The sequence below is a fragment of the Helicoverpa armigera genome, chromosome 24 (assembly GCF_030705265.1).
Source record: "Helicoverpa armigera isolate CAAS_96S chromosome 24, ASM3070526v1, whole genome shotgun sequence".
Lineage (NCBI taxonomy): Eukaryota > Metazoa > Arthropoda > Insecta > Lepidoptera > Noctuidae > Helicoverpa > Helicoverpa armigera.
In genome coordinates, this window is record NC_087143.1 from 2,013,615 (window position 1) to 2,030,540 (window position 16,926).

Genomic DNA, 16,926 nt, shown 5'->3' on the forward strand with positions numbered 1-16,926 from the left:
ACAAGCATTTGCGCAGACGCAGGTGCACTTCCTATTCCTTCACTCTCATAGACCGATGGGACGGCAATCCGACTCGACCGGAGAGAGATCAGGCACAGGACCGATATTAACGTGCTCTCCGATGCACGGGTAACCTTCTTTACTACACATAATCATTACCCGCAAGTGTCTTTTTTGTTGGTAAAATAAGCTTGCTAACGTCGGTTATATGGTCCGAATTGCAATTCCTATTTCACCCTTTATTCACTTTTGTCTCTTAATCAAGCAATTAATCTTTTTCTGCACTGAAACGTCACTATTTCAGCAAACTGTTTTTTTTTTATTGAAAAGAATTCTGATTTATGTATTTTTCTTTCAATGATATGTTTTCAATAATTGCAATAAAACAAAGATAGTAAATGAATCAGAAATATTCACCAGATACTTTCCCCGTTTAATTGAATTTTTAGGCGATTAACCAGTCACACTTATTTTATAAATATTTGTTGTCATACTCTTCAATTGAAAACGTTTGATGTACAGCCTGATGTGCTCCCATCCAGGTGGCATCCACCAGCAGCACAGTGGGGGTCACATGGCCACAGTGCCGGTCAGCATGTCGTCATCAGCATCAGACAGCGACAAGCCTGCCAAGCAGAAGAGGCATCGGACGAGGTTAGTACTTAAAACCTATTTCTAAGTCTGACATATAATATACTATACTAATTGATTATGAAACCGTATGACAATCGGTGCTGCTAAACGAGAGATAATCGCGCACAAAATCCGACGGAAATCCGACACGACCATGTAAATAGGATCATACCATCAGAAAGTGTATCAATCGAATGATTATTCTAGTTTAATTTAGTATAGTTATCAGTATATCGTAATCGAACGTCAAAAATACCTCTAATAAAACAACCAGGAGGATGAATATTTAAAATTGAAACTTTTTAAAGTGCATGGAATTTCAATGATAAACATTTTATTTACTACAGCATCCCTTCTGTTCTTCTATTTGAAGATCAATAAATTATAACTTGCTTGTTTTGATTAAGGTTCACGCCGGCGCAACTGAACGAGTTAGAGAGATGTTTCTCTAAGACACACTACCCCGACATCTTCATGCGAGAGGAGATCGCTATGAGGATCGGCCTCACTGAGAGCAGAGTTCAGGTCAGTCACAAAACTAGCTTAAGTTTTATTATTGATTTTTGACATAACTGAATGTTAGACATTTAAATAAAACTACTTTTACGGATTTTGTTGCGGCAGATTCAGTCTGCCCGTGACCATGTACGTACGCTGTAAAGGATCCGAAACGTCGTGATTAATTAATATACGCAATTATCTGTATACTTCTAGTTTAAGAATATACCGTTCGTTAGCAGATTTTAGTTTTGAAGTTGAAGACTTACAATTTTAACTGTACATATTTATTACTTTGAAATATAACCGTTTTATTTATATCCAGTTTTATTACTAAACGGTTTATTATATTGAAATAACTGTCAACAAATAAATTTAAGATAAAAATACCTTTACCAACATCCGCTGAAAACACACAAATATAAAAAGAATCGGTCCCAAGCGTTCACCTTGCGAGACTCCCTCTTCGCACGTCCAGTTCAAAAGTTGCACTATACTGATACATTTCACGGCATCTTCTACCTGATTCAACCTTCGCGGAGCACGAAATAAAAATTAAATTTCAAGTTATGCTGTTTTAAAAGACATGCAAATGGGTGGTCGAGGCTATCAAATGCTTTTGTCAAAACTTCATAGTCGAATAAGTCTATGTATTAAAGTTTTATAGTTGTTAAACTCTGTGTCTTGACTTTTTTCTTTTTATTGCCGCGATATCCTTCGGTAGCCGTGTTTTATAGACTCTGAATATATGACGGGGTAATAATGCAACTGGTTCTTTTTTGTTATAGGATTAACATTTTTATTCAGTTTTCGATATCTCATATTTTTATACTGTGTAACTTTACTTATCGAACAGGTTTTTGCAAACATTTTAGTTGAAGATAAACAAGTGCTATGATAACGGACGACAGACTTGATAATAGTGTGAATGTTTTAATTGAAAATTTCGCATAAACTTCTGTAAAGACTAATATCAAAGACTAACTATCAGTAATCAGCCACTGTCACTTTGTTCAAGCACTTAGTTTCAAGTTAAACTATGCTTTACATTAGACATTAGTCTTAATTTGTGTCGTGTGTTGACTAATATTTGTATTTCGTTAACACCCGAGACACACGGTCCGTTGGGTTGGAGATCCCAAGTTTTGGTTGAAGTTTGTAGCAGTTTTAGGCTGCGTCCGAATGTCAGCGTCTATGCATATTACACATAACTTAAGGTGGATTAGATGTGAACGAAAACGTGAATATGTATGGAAATACAATAAACTGCGTAACGTTCGCTCACATTTGGCGGCTGATAGTCAGTTTGGTTTGAACGCAGCTTTAACGAGTGTACATCAGTCAATCTTTTCATTCAAATAAAGGTCTTTCTGCAATTCTACTTCAGTTATCTAACAGTATAAGACAGTATGTTTTGCTAGCAACTGATCCAATTTTGATTACATCTTTATATTTTACATAGGAAATTTAAATCATTACACGCTTGTCCTCTTCAAACCTGAATTCTCCAACATGTTGGTCAATTTATGCATCTGTGTGTTCTTCACCAAGTAGCCAGTTGTAATCCGTGAAAATTGGCTGTTTATCGTCACAGTAACTAAGATTAGTGTTACGTTATTCATTGTTACTGTTATCGACTATGTGTTGGTTGCTACTGAATGAGTTGCCTCCATTGATTGGGTCTTCTCATAAATATTGATGACTGTCCATAGTTTATGACGTCGTTGTTTCATTCAAGTTTTAAACTGTTTGAGATGTAATATGTTTGTAAGTACAGGCGTTTTGTTTTTAGTTTTTTTATATTAATCTGTCTGGTAGGAAAGGAATATTTATTATATGGCTGTTTATATCAACTTTCGGTTCAAATGTGTGCAGTGAGTAGGTACTTATAGTATATAGTTTTAATAAAAGTTCGAAGTAAATGACTCTACATTTGAGATCTGTAACTCAATCACAAGATATTAAATCTAAGAATATTTTCGACAGCAATTTTACAACACCAGTTTGTCTAAGTTTAATATGTTTCGTAACACGACATTGGACGGCAATCGGAACCCACCTAAACCACACATTCGGCCCAAGCAAACGAATTTCGTCAAAAAAGTCGTGATGTATGAATATGGTCGACGCACAAAACAAACAGCACTAACCTTTACACCTCTGAGATTTTAAAATTTTAAAAAGTAGCGTCGAAAAAGTCGATGCTTTGCTACGCACAATAAATACATAATAAAACGCGTACGAAGAATGTCGCAGTGTGGCGTGAAGTGGTCCCGGAGAAACACACAAAACGAACACAAATGTGTTTGTTCGTCCGTCGGTCGCGGTGTGGCCGCCGGCCAGACAACCGGCTACTGTGCTGGCTTCGACTTCTATTGTTTCCCATTCCTTTGTCTAAGCTTCAAGCTTTTAGAGTAATTATTGCTTTAAGGTGTCTTTCCGTTTTCGTCTTACCGTGATAGCAGGAGAATCACAGAGAATAGAATTCGGTCGTTGTCAATTGTCATGTCATCGTCATCGGTACCTATTGAATCTCTTTGGGGTTGTGAAATATAATTAATTAGGTCAATATACCTACTTACTCTTGTACTCATCTTAAATACTTACCAATGGTTTAAATAACTAACAATGTTTCTAACGATTGGCGCAAGTGAAATTGTGGGTGGAGTTGGCTAATTTGCAGACGTCTTTGGCCAGCATACTTTAGGTTCACGAATAATATGTTTTTATTTGCGATGACTTTCCACTTTATGTTATGATTTAACTTTACTCAGGAAATGTGTCTTGTACTTGAAAGTTTCTGATCAACATCTTTGAAATTGGTGTAGGTTCAGCATTGACTATATCGTCATCATCATTGCTACGGCATGTTGATTCACTACTGAATACTTATAGCGCAACTCGTGCCACATTGATTTGAACACACTTTGACACAGCTCAAGACAATGGCAAACCCATAACTTTAGATATGGGTTTTAGTCAGTAAGAGTCGGACAGTTCCTCACCGCTGCCTAACCCACAGCGGGAGCAGTCACTTGATGATTTAAAAAAAGCTATTTTACAATCAATACAAGTAATTAAGGCCCCCGTTATTTTGAATGCATAACAAAGCTGAAACACAGCACCATTTATAGGTAGTATATGCCGTACTGAGAAAAGAAGGCCGTATTCTGTAGGGGCATACACTACTCTCGGACTATTTACAGTGCCGGTCAATTGCAAACAGCGGTTGAGTTCCGACTATTTGCCCGACTTCGGTCCGCACCGTATTATTTAAATATGCAGCCGACTCAACAAACAGAACTGCTATAATGTAGGTATATGTATGGGAAAATACGAGCTTCAGTCCAAGGGTATGTGCCTAGAAAATATTACATTTAGACTTGTTGTTAAGCTTTCTGATATTATAAATGTATCTAGCTGTTGTTCCTCGGTTTCATTCGTATCCCTAGGGAACTTCTTGCCGTATCTATCCAGATACAATATAGCCTATGGTACTCGGTGATAGTGTAGCTTTCCAACGGTGAAAAAGAGTGCTCGGAAACTCTACAGCCGAACATTTTAGCACTACCATAAAAATATTACATGGGTAAAAAATAAATAATATTTCAAATTGTTTCAGTAATTTCGGTACCTTTAAACAAATATTCAATTTTCTAATTCCTAATCTCAGGAACTACTAGACTGATTTGAAAAATTCTTTCAGCGTTAACACGGGATGCGGGAAAAGACCGCTGGTAGAAGCTAGTTAAATATTATTTTAGTAAAGATAGGAAACCTACGAAAACGTCTAAAGACAAACACGTCAATTCCTTTAAGAAATTACGTCTGACCTTTCTGAACAGCACGATACAGTTCTTACACTATTAACATTACGATATCAGAACAAAGAGTGCTCGGATACTCTACAGCCGAACATTTTAGCACTACCATAAAAATATTACACAGAAATACGTAACGGTAGGAACTCCATATACCTACACTTGCGTTTGGGAAACTTGTTGGTTTATCTAATTTTGGAAACCTTTGAGTTACTTTCTGTGTTATTATTTCAAAATTAAAGTTTTTATGGAAGACAAATTAGGGTATGTGAAATTCAGTTGTTGCTCTAGGATTGATTTCACATAGGTGCACATTTTTAAATATTCATGTAAAAAAATAATCTAGATAGTAAGGTATTTATAATGTCTGAAATCTAGCCAAATAAGTATAAATCGCGTAGGGTTAGTTTTCTAAATTTTTATTGCCATAAATGAATATTGTCTTGAGTGTACTTGATCAAAATTATTGCACTTTTAGAAAAACATCGGTGAAGATCTCTGACAACTGAATATCTTGGTCACCCTACTCGTTTGATCTGCCGTCGGCCAGTGATGCGATTGCTTTTGTTTGATTTTTCATTGTTCAAAGAATTCCTGCTTATTCGCACTTTTTCATTATTCAATACATTGAGCCTTAAGACTTTAGCTAGTTATTCTATCCACCAAAAATAACATAAGAATTTAATTAATTCATAACAATTTACTACTGAAAAAGTTTGCAGTATATTGTTACAAATAACAGGAAGAAATTCTAGTAGGTGTATTAAGCGAACATAATTTTTGACATATTGCAAATACTTATGTTTTTCCAATTACTATACCTGGAAAACAACTACTTATAGGTACCTAAACGAAATCTGTAAAACCATTAAAATTTTACAACGCGCATCACTCCTCTAGCGAATCAAATAAAAATAAATAAAAAATACTCTACCCCGTCTGTGTCGCATGTTTACAAAATCCCTTCATTATTAAAAAGATGCATGACCCTAGTGTTGTGACACTATACCGGGTACCGACATCGATAAAAATAAATGGCACGCGTTCCCCTCATTCGATATTCTCGACGATTAGACAGTTAAATGGTCGCCGGGTACGTTACATGGGAAATCTTTTTCTATCATCAATTATTCCGTACCTTTTTGTGTAAAAACTTTTTAGTTTTTCGATGTGATTTTCGTTAATTGTAAAATGGATGCATTCGACAGTCGGGACAATCAGTCTTTATTGTTAAATATTTAGATGTAATGAATGCCTTTTAACAACATTTAATTAATTTTTGCAATAACCTATTTTTAACCCTCGACGGAAAGACATATAAAAGACATACATACCTATATATGACGGATAGACTTATCGTCCTTAAAATAAATGTTTAGTTCGACAAAATGTTCGAAATGTTCAAAAGCCATTGTTTATTACGAATATTTTCTTATATTAGAATCTAGAAAAAGATACATCCTTCTTACATACAGATACACACTTTTTATTTATACTTACCTACCTTCGCTTCGCGATATTTAAAAAAAAAAAAAAAACAGAAAATACAATAAGTAAGTATCTTCTCTACATCCCATAATGATCTGGTTATATGCACATTTTCACCCCTTACAAAAATATAATTATATTGAGCAAGTGTGGCCGCCCCTGCAACATTAGGAGGCATTAGCATGCCGACCGCGCCGCGGTATATTAAGATTTATTAACCCAATAACTTAGGGTCCAAGTCCCGGCGCTTAGCCCACCACGACGTGTTATTTTGATCATAGAATCATTTTTTCTAAAACAATTTATTTCGCACAAAAAAGGTGGCAAAATGACTTGGTAGTTAGACCTCAGAGTTTCCTAAAGATGATAAAAATAAACAGCTTTAGTAATACCGTAATAGCTTTCTAATATAGAATGCAATGAATCACAAATAAACGAAGGGTCGTTTGTAAACCACAATGTAATCATAATAAATATATTAACACCTGGAACACGTATCGATCGACAGGTGGTGCAGTTATCGATACATCGATAACTTGTGAATGGATTAAGTTAATCACTAATTTACATTTTATTGTTTGGTGTTCGAATATAATGTTGTTAAACGATTCTTTATATAAAAGACTCTATGGTTTAAAGAGTAGAGTACTTTTTTGCAGTGCATATTTGAGATGTAAATTATCGCAAACAGACCAGTATTTTTTACACCAACACATTTTTCATAACGCACTAACAAAACCAAAAATTGCACCACATAAACACTTATCACAATAAAAGATAATGTTGCTAGCCAAAAAATAGACCCCGAAATCGAGCGTACCCCATATTATGGGGATTTGGCTGTGATTTAGCATTATTTGGGGCCATTTGCAATAAAATTGTATTGAGGATCAACGGGCGAGTTAATTTTGGTGGCAACACCGGGGTTTGTAAGGGTCAGTGTTCATTCAGTCCCAGGTGAGTTCAGAAGTAATAAGAAATGAGCGATCATTTGTTTCTTCGGCTAGTAATGGTTTGGGAAGGGACTGTCTGTAAATAATTGTCGAAACTCAGAAACAAATGATGATAAATAATAACCTTCCAATATATTGAGGCCTATTCTTCTTTTATTTGGAAGAAAACAAGCATTTTTGTACCAAATCTTCACTCCATTGATATGTTATTTCAAATACCTTGCTCATAAAAGTCAGACTCATTTTTTTTTGCCATGACTTTCATCACCACCATTTCTACACCTTTAATTCAACTTCTCCATACTTTCCAAACAAATGACGATCGTCCCAATAATTCGTAAAACAAGTCTGATTATTCTCGCACTATGGGCTACCTAATTACACGTCCCCCTTTGTCCGTACCCTGGCATAATCCCGGCCCAGGATATTGACTTTTAAATCTGCAGTATCACACCAGGGGTTGCCAGCTGCTCTATTATTAATACGGATTACGCGCTCAATTAAATACGTGTTTCTGGTTATGCAGTGCTAATATTAAGTTTTGTGTCCACATTTTATTTGTGGAAATTATTTATGTGTTGTTTCGAGTGGTCTTTTGTTGTAGTCTTGTTGGCTGTTAATAATGTTATGTGTAAATTCATTCGATATTTTTTAACATTCTCTTATTGGATTGCAGTATTGTGTTCAATAGGTTTAGAGCTATTCATCTATAGTGATTCATGTCTAATCTTCTATTCATCTTTATTATGCGACTCTACAGTGATCTAGAGTTGACTATACTTAATCATTAGTTCCTTTTCTTTAAGCAATTCTTCAAGTTTTAAAGCTGATTAAAATCAAACTGTAAGCTTTCTTATGTCTCCTCAGTCTCCACATCACATGACCAACAATTTTCTCCTTTTATCCTAACGAGATCCGATATGCATCAAGATATAAAGATAATATTCCGGTACAAAAGCATTCTCAAATTTTAATTTCATCTGTACTACACAGACATCCTTTAGAGCCAAAGAAAGTAGGTACACTGCAGACCATTAGTGTAGCTGTGTACCAGTTCCGCGTTTTGACAGGCACACGCGAACTAAATTAAGTCTCCCGAGGGATCCTCCCTGTTATGACTCCCTGGTACTCCGCAGCTGGCTTTGTTTGGTTCGGGCGACTGCAGTTTTATTTAAGTCTTTTGTTGTGTTCTTGTATTTAAATATTTTATCATCCTTTGTATTTATCATCGTATCCATATTATGTCTTAGTGTGCAGTAATTTTTAGTTAACTGGTATTCTAGCAGGCTTTTTTGCTGTGATAAAGTTTGCCAGAACAACGATAGCAATAACAACATATTTCATGTTTATTTATCGGTTCCATATGTGCATTAAGTATCACTTATAAAAAAACGGTGTGTAAGGTTTTAGCCAAATCTGTAGCGTTTCTACATCGTTCAATTAGCTTCACGAAAAATCACATAAGAGTCTTCTAATGTCTAAGATTTCTTCTAATCTTATGACAAAAGATCCCTAAGATTATCTAAGAATATATTGTTAACAGCGTTTTTATTTATCTGTTCCAAAATTGCTCGACTTGCACGGTAAGAGCCTGAGAAGGGCTAACATTAATATAAGCCGGGCGCGTTGTAATGAAACGCTTTGAGCGACTTCATTCAATTTACGCGCGCTCGGAAGCCGACGGATTACAGCCGTCGACTTTCATTTCCCAACGACTTATTAACTTTACATAAATATGACGGAAACGCGCAACTTTGTCCAACTCGTAATTATTTCTTAAGTTTTAAAGCGAAAGAGTTGTTTTGTCTTAATGAAACGGATGACTGAAGTGAATTAATTTTTGTAGTAATTCCTTTTTCTTTGATTTTCTTAAGAACTTACTGAAGATTTTACTCGAAAATGGACCAAAATGTTATCTTATTATATGTCTCTTAGATCAAAGTTTTTATTCGCCTTATTTCTTTGTCTTTATGAGGCGATCAACCCAGTTTACCCAGAAATTGAAGTTGTCTCCCTTCCACTGAGTAACGTAATTTTGTAATTTACTAGAAAATAGCTGACACGTTTTAGTAAGTATAAAAATAGGTGTTTGTATAATTATTCACGTAGGCACACAGACGTATATAGCCAACGGAAGCGGGTGGGGTCGTAGTGCGGGATTAGCGTTTCAACTTCTGTATATCGATAATTTGATTGATACGACAAAAGTGTTCAAAGTGATTGAATTCAATAGGGTATTTGTAACAGGTTCCAATATTTTAATTAAATAATATGAGAATACTACTTAAGTATTTATTTTGCCGCTAATGAACATTGTGGTCTCAAGTCTGAAGCCACATATTTACAAAATAAATTATCTATCAAAGTTTTGAATGCCTACACAACGGACTTGATATGATACTCCAAAAGAGATTTTCGAACCCTGTCTAATTACATTATTTAGTGTTTTGAAGAGTAGTAAATTTTTTGGAAGTGACATTTGCATATTTGGCATAATTTTAAACTGCATTGTCTTTCAATTACGCTCAATTACGAATTACCATGAGTCCCCACATCTCAAAACTCACTATTACAATGTCGATAACATTTTTTATCGACACTCACCCACCACCAGGCGACAGGGCGTGTACGCGCGGGCGCGTATGTATCGAGCGGCGGCTATGTACCGGCTATATACCGCTCACGTAGACCGACGGAGCTACAATACTGTTATTAATTAAAACAAGAATTTCTGGTAATATTGCGCTGCAATTCCACTGAAATATATTGTAGTACTTCTCTATGGATCGTGCTTTTTTTTGTGCCATTGTAGAATAGTATACAAAGGGTTTTTATAGTGTTTGTGTTAGACGGGCCGAATATCGACAAATATCACATATTTTCAAGCTTAACATCATTTTAATCGTAATTACATTTGTATCAAAACTTGTGTTCTCATCAAAACGCTTTTGAATGTCTCTTTCCTTATTGTTAACAATTTTCTCCAAGTTCAGGCCTAATTCAGAAGGTTGTTGAATAACAAGCATAATTAAACTATGGAAGCAATTCTGTTGTTAATGTGATTGATAATGATGCCCGTTTAGCGAAAATCATTTGAGACTGAGGAATTTCAGACTATGTAATCCAAACAGAAAACATCTCGAGGAAACCTGGACTAGGTACTTATATAGTTTGAAATCACCAACTCGCATTGAGCGAGCTGATAACCGCTTAATCCTTCTCCGTGTGAGAGGAGGCCTGAGCCTAGCAGTGGTACGATAAAAAGGCTGTTACTAACTAAACCCAGACAGAATACACTAGAGGCACACATATTTTGCCAGCAACCTGTACTTTCACATACCTCTACATATTTTAGTAGGTACCTATTTTACAGGATTTAAAAGACCATCAAGTACAAAAAAATACTTCTACCAGCTACAACGTCTGGTAGCAACATCTCCGCTACCGTGACTCCATGTGTACTCACCTCATTAGACCGACCGGCGCTGGCGCAATTGATAGGCGCCATGGCTCGTGGTACACTCATTATAGCCTTGGTGCAATGACTCAGCATTTATAGAAGTATGAAGTGTTGTTGATAAGAGTTTACGTTATCAAAGTGGTTGGCAAAATTTCTGGTTTCGTAAGGAACGAAGAAGAAGTACGAAGTCTCTCAGTCAGGATCAAATATGATTGTACAAATGACAGTTGGGACCTATTTATTAAAAAAGAAAATGGACAAGTTTTGTAGACTCCCTTTGTCACTGTCCCTGACTCTTTTGTTTATTCCCAAGACCAACCGAAATGGAAGAATAATAGCGATTTCAAAATAAAGTCAGCTGTTACTGATGATGGGCTGTTAGAAGAGCAATTAGCAATTCGGATGCTAGTGAATTACCTATATAAATATATATTTGTTTGAATCCTATGTGAAACATTATTACTACTCAAAAATACATTTTTTTTTTAGTTTAGCAGAAATCACATCGTTTAACATTAAGTCCAAGCTACTAGTCGAGTAAAAAGTTTACTCCGGACAATATTAATGCAAATGAGATGCCTACTTTTACATTTGCATATTTTTTTCACACTCTCAGAGTCTATTGTGTATCTAGAACCTAAGTGCAGATGAATTGACAAACACCGCCATTGCTTTACAAACTTAAAATGTCAACATATTACAGATTTTTGGCGCCAACAGCGAATTCGTTTTAACAGGAACAAACAAGAGTTTTGCCAATTCTCTTGTATTGGTGTAATCTTAGTTTAATTTGAAACTAGGGAAGAACTACAAAGTCTTCAAAACAACTAGGTTTGCAAAGCCCAGTCATGGATTCAATTCATTATTTTTTCCATCGGTATCAAGTCAGGAAGTCTTGGAACTCAAAGTCATTTTTATTTCAAATAGGCCTATGCGAGCTCTTTCGTTACGTCAAGCCAATTGCACGGCTCCAAAAAGTGGGTCTCTACTCAATAAAAAAAACCAGCAAGAGACTCCATAAACACTCTTTTCAAATAATTAAGCTAACCCTGAGAAAGTTATTATGACCAAGTGAAGCTAAGAGCTATGTATTAACAAGTTCTACAAAACAATTCAGTACAACTTTGGAAGGCTAAATCATCGGTTAACATCAAAAATATTCCATACATAAGGCAGATTTTCATACCCGCTACCTTCCACAACTTGTAGCAAGCCTACTATACCTCCGCTCACCCGCTAGCTGACCACGAAACACAAACATGAGCCTCTAACTGAAGAGTCACGAGTGCAACAGCTCACGTTTTAGAAACTGTACCGTATGCCCAATTAGACGCCTCGCTTTATGAATCTCATTGTATTGCACAAACGTACAACGTACAGGGTCGAGGGAAATGTGGCCGCCATTTGCCGTTTGGTTGGGCAATCGATAAATACAAGTTTGGGACATAAATCAGTCAAAAAGTAAGAAATACCTTACAATGTTAAAGATATTTCTATAACGACGAAGTTATGCCTACCAAATAATATGGACGGAATTAGGAAATAATAGCTTAGACCAAAAAGTAGATTGTGTCACTCACTAGCTGTTTCCCGACGGATGACGCAGTCAGGATAACTGGACATCTACGTCAAGATATTGAATGGATTCGGTAGATAGGTAGGGACGGTTGATGCACAGCAGTGGAAGAATATAGTTAGGACTAAAATTAATTAAGCCTTTATAATCATGTGTGTCATAATATTATTTCTATGTTAATTGAATTAGTTCTATTAAGAATGACCTAATTCTGTAGATAGGGATACTTCTGATAGCAGAAGCTCAAAATTATCAACAATATCAGTTTCAGTAGCCTGCCTCAAGGCCAAATTTTACATAAGTTTGCCCTTTTATTATTCAGAATTGCATTTAGAATAATAGGAGAAAATATGCTGCGACTACCAAAAATAAGATTGCAGGAGGATGATGATAAAATCATTCATAAATAATTCACTCAAAATGAAATATAAAATGGCGGAACTCTAATATAACACTTGTTAATTCTAAAGACCGTAAGAACATGAGAAATATAGCGAGATTACTGACCGATCGTCGGCCAGGGCTACCTGTCAATATGCTAGATGACCGGGATCAGCCGTCCCATGGGAATTAACCTGATACCCCAGACGTATTCCAAGATGAATGGGTTTGGCTAAAGCTCTGTCATTTTGGGTCTATGAATTCTTTTGATTTGGATTAAGAGACTGACCATTAGTTCATGTAATTTTTGCACACGATACTACAAGAAAGTTTGAATTAGCACTTTTTCCTATGAGGGTGCAAAGTAACAAAGAACTTTTATTTTTCAAGGAATAAAGGAATCAGGACTAAAATTGGCCATGTCTTCAGCATTTTAGCTAATATTAACAATATACATTATATGCTTGTGCAAGAATTAATCATCGTGGCATAAAGTACAATTCTTCGCAAAATCATGGCCTACCAATTAACAGTACAATTCTACGCAATCATTCAAGCATGCGTTCATAAGTATTTTGATTGCGTTTTGGTGTGAAATGTGAATGGAAAGACTTCCATGTTAACACAGATTTTACTTCAAATGTCGCAAGGATGAGTCTTGAAAACAATATCAGTAGATACCCAAGACGCTTCAGACTTTAATACATTTCCTTACAAAAGTACATTTTGTTTACTGCTAAGTTAAAAAAATACAAACGAAAAGCTTGGAAAACCTGTATGTTTGCGAAGCTAGCAACGCAACCGCTGACACCATAAATAATAGAGTTCTGACGGTGACAGTTGCCAAATGAGAATGTCTGTCTCACTCGCTCTATGTCCTCTCGCTTGCACACAGTGAGGGTGCAATATGGTACAAGCGGACGCGGGAAAGTTGCTTTTTATTCTACTGGCTTGAAATTCTGCAATCATTTCTTAATAATGGGAATCTTATTTATTTTGAATGGATTATTTGAGTGTAAAAATGCTTATTAAAGGTTTATTTTAGCGGGACCACCAAATAAAAGAGAGCCATCTTTTCTCATTAGACTCATTAGAGTCATTAGACTAACTTAATAATTAAGCAAATTCTTTTATCACATTATAACTCTTCAGTAGCTTTGGGGTGTTGTTGTCTAAAGATTAAGTGTGCCACTTCAACTAAGAAAAAAATTGAAGTTTGGAACCGCAGGGTAGTATTCAAAAAGTGCAAATTGTAAGGTCGTAAAAATTACTTTTGAAAATCGACTTTCTTATGCGCGTTCAATTGTCATCTAAATCGCTCTCGCTTATCACAAAGTGAGGAGCGAGATTTAAATAATGCATAAAGGTTTTCACGCGGTAGGGTAGTTTTGTTTCGTTTTACTGTTGTTCTGTTAGTCCTATGATGGTAATGTTTCTGCTTAGTGATCATTATTTTACTATAGTCACTAAAGTTTGTAGTTGATATTTCCTCTTAACTCATAAACTGTATTTTTTTCATTTCAGAAACTGTATAATTCGATCACTTCGACGTTTTTAGTGGTTTATACCATACCGTTTGAAATTTTCATATCATTGGCTATTATCCATCGAAAAATATTCATCCCTTCATCTGAGAAATTGTAGGTGCGTGCAGCACATAATATCCTACCAAATTGGTATCGAAAATACGTTATAAGTATAAACAATTTAGACATAAAGATATACTTAAAAACTAAATTATACGATGTAGGTCCATCCCTAAAACATGCATTAACGGAGTCCTTACAAATCCGAAAGTTAACTCAATCAATATTTTCTCACAACTTGCAAAAAATTCACAAGCCTTAAACCTTTGTCAGAAGAATGACAAATGACGTGATCTTATCCCGGTATTATCAGAATCAATAAGTCTGGATCCGTTGACGAATGACGCACGATTTCTAAGGCTACGTTAATGTAGTAAGGATGCATAGCCTATACCCTGGATTATAAATATACTACCTACTAAGTTTATGTTTAAAATGTTTATTCGACGTATTTTCGATGCCAATTTGGTAGAACTGCAACCGTTGGCAGAAGAATGACAAATGACATGATCTTATCCCGGTATTATCAGAATCAATAAGACTGGATCCCTTGACAAATGACGCGCGATTTCGGATGATCCCCACGTGGCCGGTCTTAGGGGTTTTCGCTTGATCGATGATAATCGGAGAAGGGTGAAGTAACTTATGAGATATCTTAGAGAGAACGATGGTCAGTTGCCGACGTCTATCAAGGTGTGAATTTGAAAGGAACGTTTGTCATTTCAACAGGAAGAAATATTTTAAATTGCTAATTTATCTTTGAAACTTCCTTGTTACTCAGGTTTATATCACGGATAATATTTATATGTATGATGTTATTAATGTATACTTATTCTGTATTCAAGTTTTTACACTTAACCCCCAAATTCGGGACGAAACAGTACCTCTACTGTAAGTTTAAAGCAATAGCATTTGTCGATCCTCGTAAAAATGTTGTATAGCAAATGCAGTCCCTCTAGCGGTTACTCATAGAAATAGCGCGTACGATGCGTACTACGATTACCTACCAACTGATATCAATGTCAAATTGTAAGCAAATATCAAACACAAGAATAATGCAAATTAATTAATCAAAGATTCCATTGTTCCCAGGTATGGTTCCAGAACCGTCGAGCCAAATGGAAGAAACGCAAGAAGAGCACCAACGTGTTCCGATCCCCTGGCGCTCTGCTGCCGTCTCACGGTCTACCACCATTCGGCGCGGGAGACGTGTGCAGTCCCGGCGTCTTCGCTGACAGACCCTGGTCTATGCCCGCTGGTGAGTTCTGTTAAAGCATGTTAGAAACCTTTAGAGGCAAAGTTAGTGGAGCTAGTTATGTGTATATCTCATCCGTATCAAGTTCCAATTACCCTAAGGAGATGTTATAAGATGCTCGTTTGATTTTTAAATTAATGGGCTCAATGATAGCGAGAGATACATGGCCACTTCTTACAGTTACTTTAGCGAAGAATTACGGTTTAAACTTTCGAAGATATTAACGAAAACTTAAGTTGAAGGGTTTAGAGAGCCTGGTGGATTAAAAAATTCAAAAGCAATTAAAAGAAAACTGATAGAATATAGAAATGTAAGTCTAATTGACTACAGTCTTCCTGTCATCAAGTCAGTTTGATGATATCCCGTAAAAATTGGATAGATACGGCAACTTTGAACGCTGCAACACCCTTAAATAGTCCTGGTGCTCATGATCATCTTTTTAACCTTAAATAAACTAATATTTTTTAAAAATAAATTATTTTATGTTACAGGTCTAGGTCAGCTATCTCAAGGCGGCGTATCAATGGGAGGGTTCGGGGCGGGTGGTCTGCCGCAGCTGGCCGCAGACCTCAACCCTTCGCTGCCCATCAGTTCTGTCGCCTCCGGACAGCCCTACCAGGGACATTATCCGCTCAACTCACTCGGTAAGTCACCAAATTCAATAAAGATACAAATCATTTATTCAAAGTCTGAAAATGAGCACTTTTTGAACATCAAGTGTAGCAAAGACAACCGCAAAAACGCTCGCCCTTCACCACTTTCTATGTATTTTAGCTGGAAAGGAGAAATGGTGGTAAAGACTCCACAAGGTGTGTTAGATTCAGCCTAGTATTTACTCAAGTTCTATGGATAAGGTCCATATGTATTCGTGTCCATGGTTTTTCTTTTCATTCTATTTGTTGACTACGGCAGCTGTTCTCATATTAGGAGATCAGCCAGCTGAGGACATATAATAGTGAACGAGAATTTGCGCAGACCCAAGTGCACTCACTCTCTATTCCTTCACTCTCATAGCCCGACGGGACGGAAAATCTGACACGACCGGTGAGACATCAAATCTCTCAGCGCAATGCTAATCTAGAAGTGTTATTCCCAGGAGACACGATGATGTCGTACTGCAATAACATCAGCCAGCAGCAGCAGGGTGCACTGGAGGGCTCCCCCACGCCTCCCCACATGGCGCACTGCGGGAACAACAACGCTTCGCCCACTGCCTCCGGTAAGTTGTCTTGTGGTTGTCTTACATTGTCGACATCACGGCCGAGACCACGGCAC

The 16,926-nt window shown here is 36.5% G+C and overlaps 1 protein-coding gene across 2 annotated transcripts in view; it reads left to right on the forward strand.

The window, feature by feature from the left end:
* Nucleotides 1–16,926, forward strand: part of LOC110378049 (homeobox protein orthopedia) — a 29,636-nt gene that overhangs the window by 10,141 nt on the left and 2,569 nt on the right. For both annotated transcript variants that reach the window (XM_064041256.1, XM_064041255.1), the window contains exons 3-7: nt 543–654; nt 1,041–1,158; nt 15,489–15,654; nt 16,143–16,295; nt 16,748–16,870. In XM_064041256.1, the coding sequence (XP_063897326.1) occupies nt 543–654; nt 1,041–1,158; nt 15,489–15,654; nt 16,143–16,295; nt 16,748–16,870 (672 nt within the window). The remainder of the gene's footprint in view (nt 1–542; nt 655–1,040; nt 1,159–15,488; nt 15,655–16,142; nt 16,296–16,747; nt 16,871–16,926) is intronic.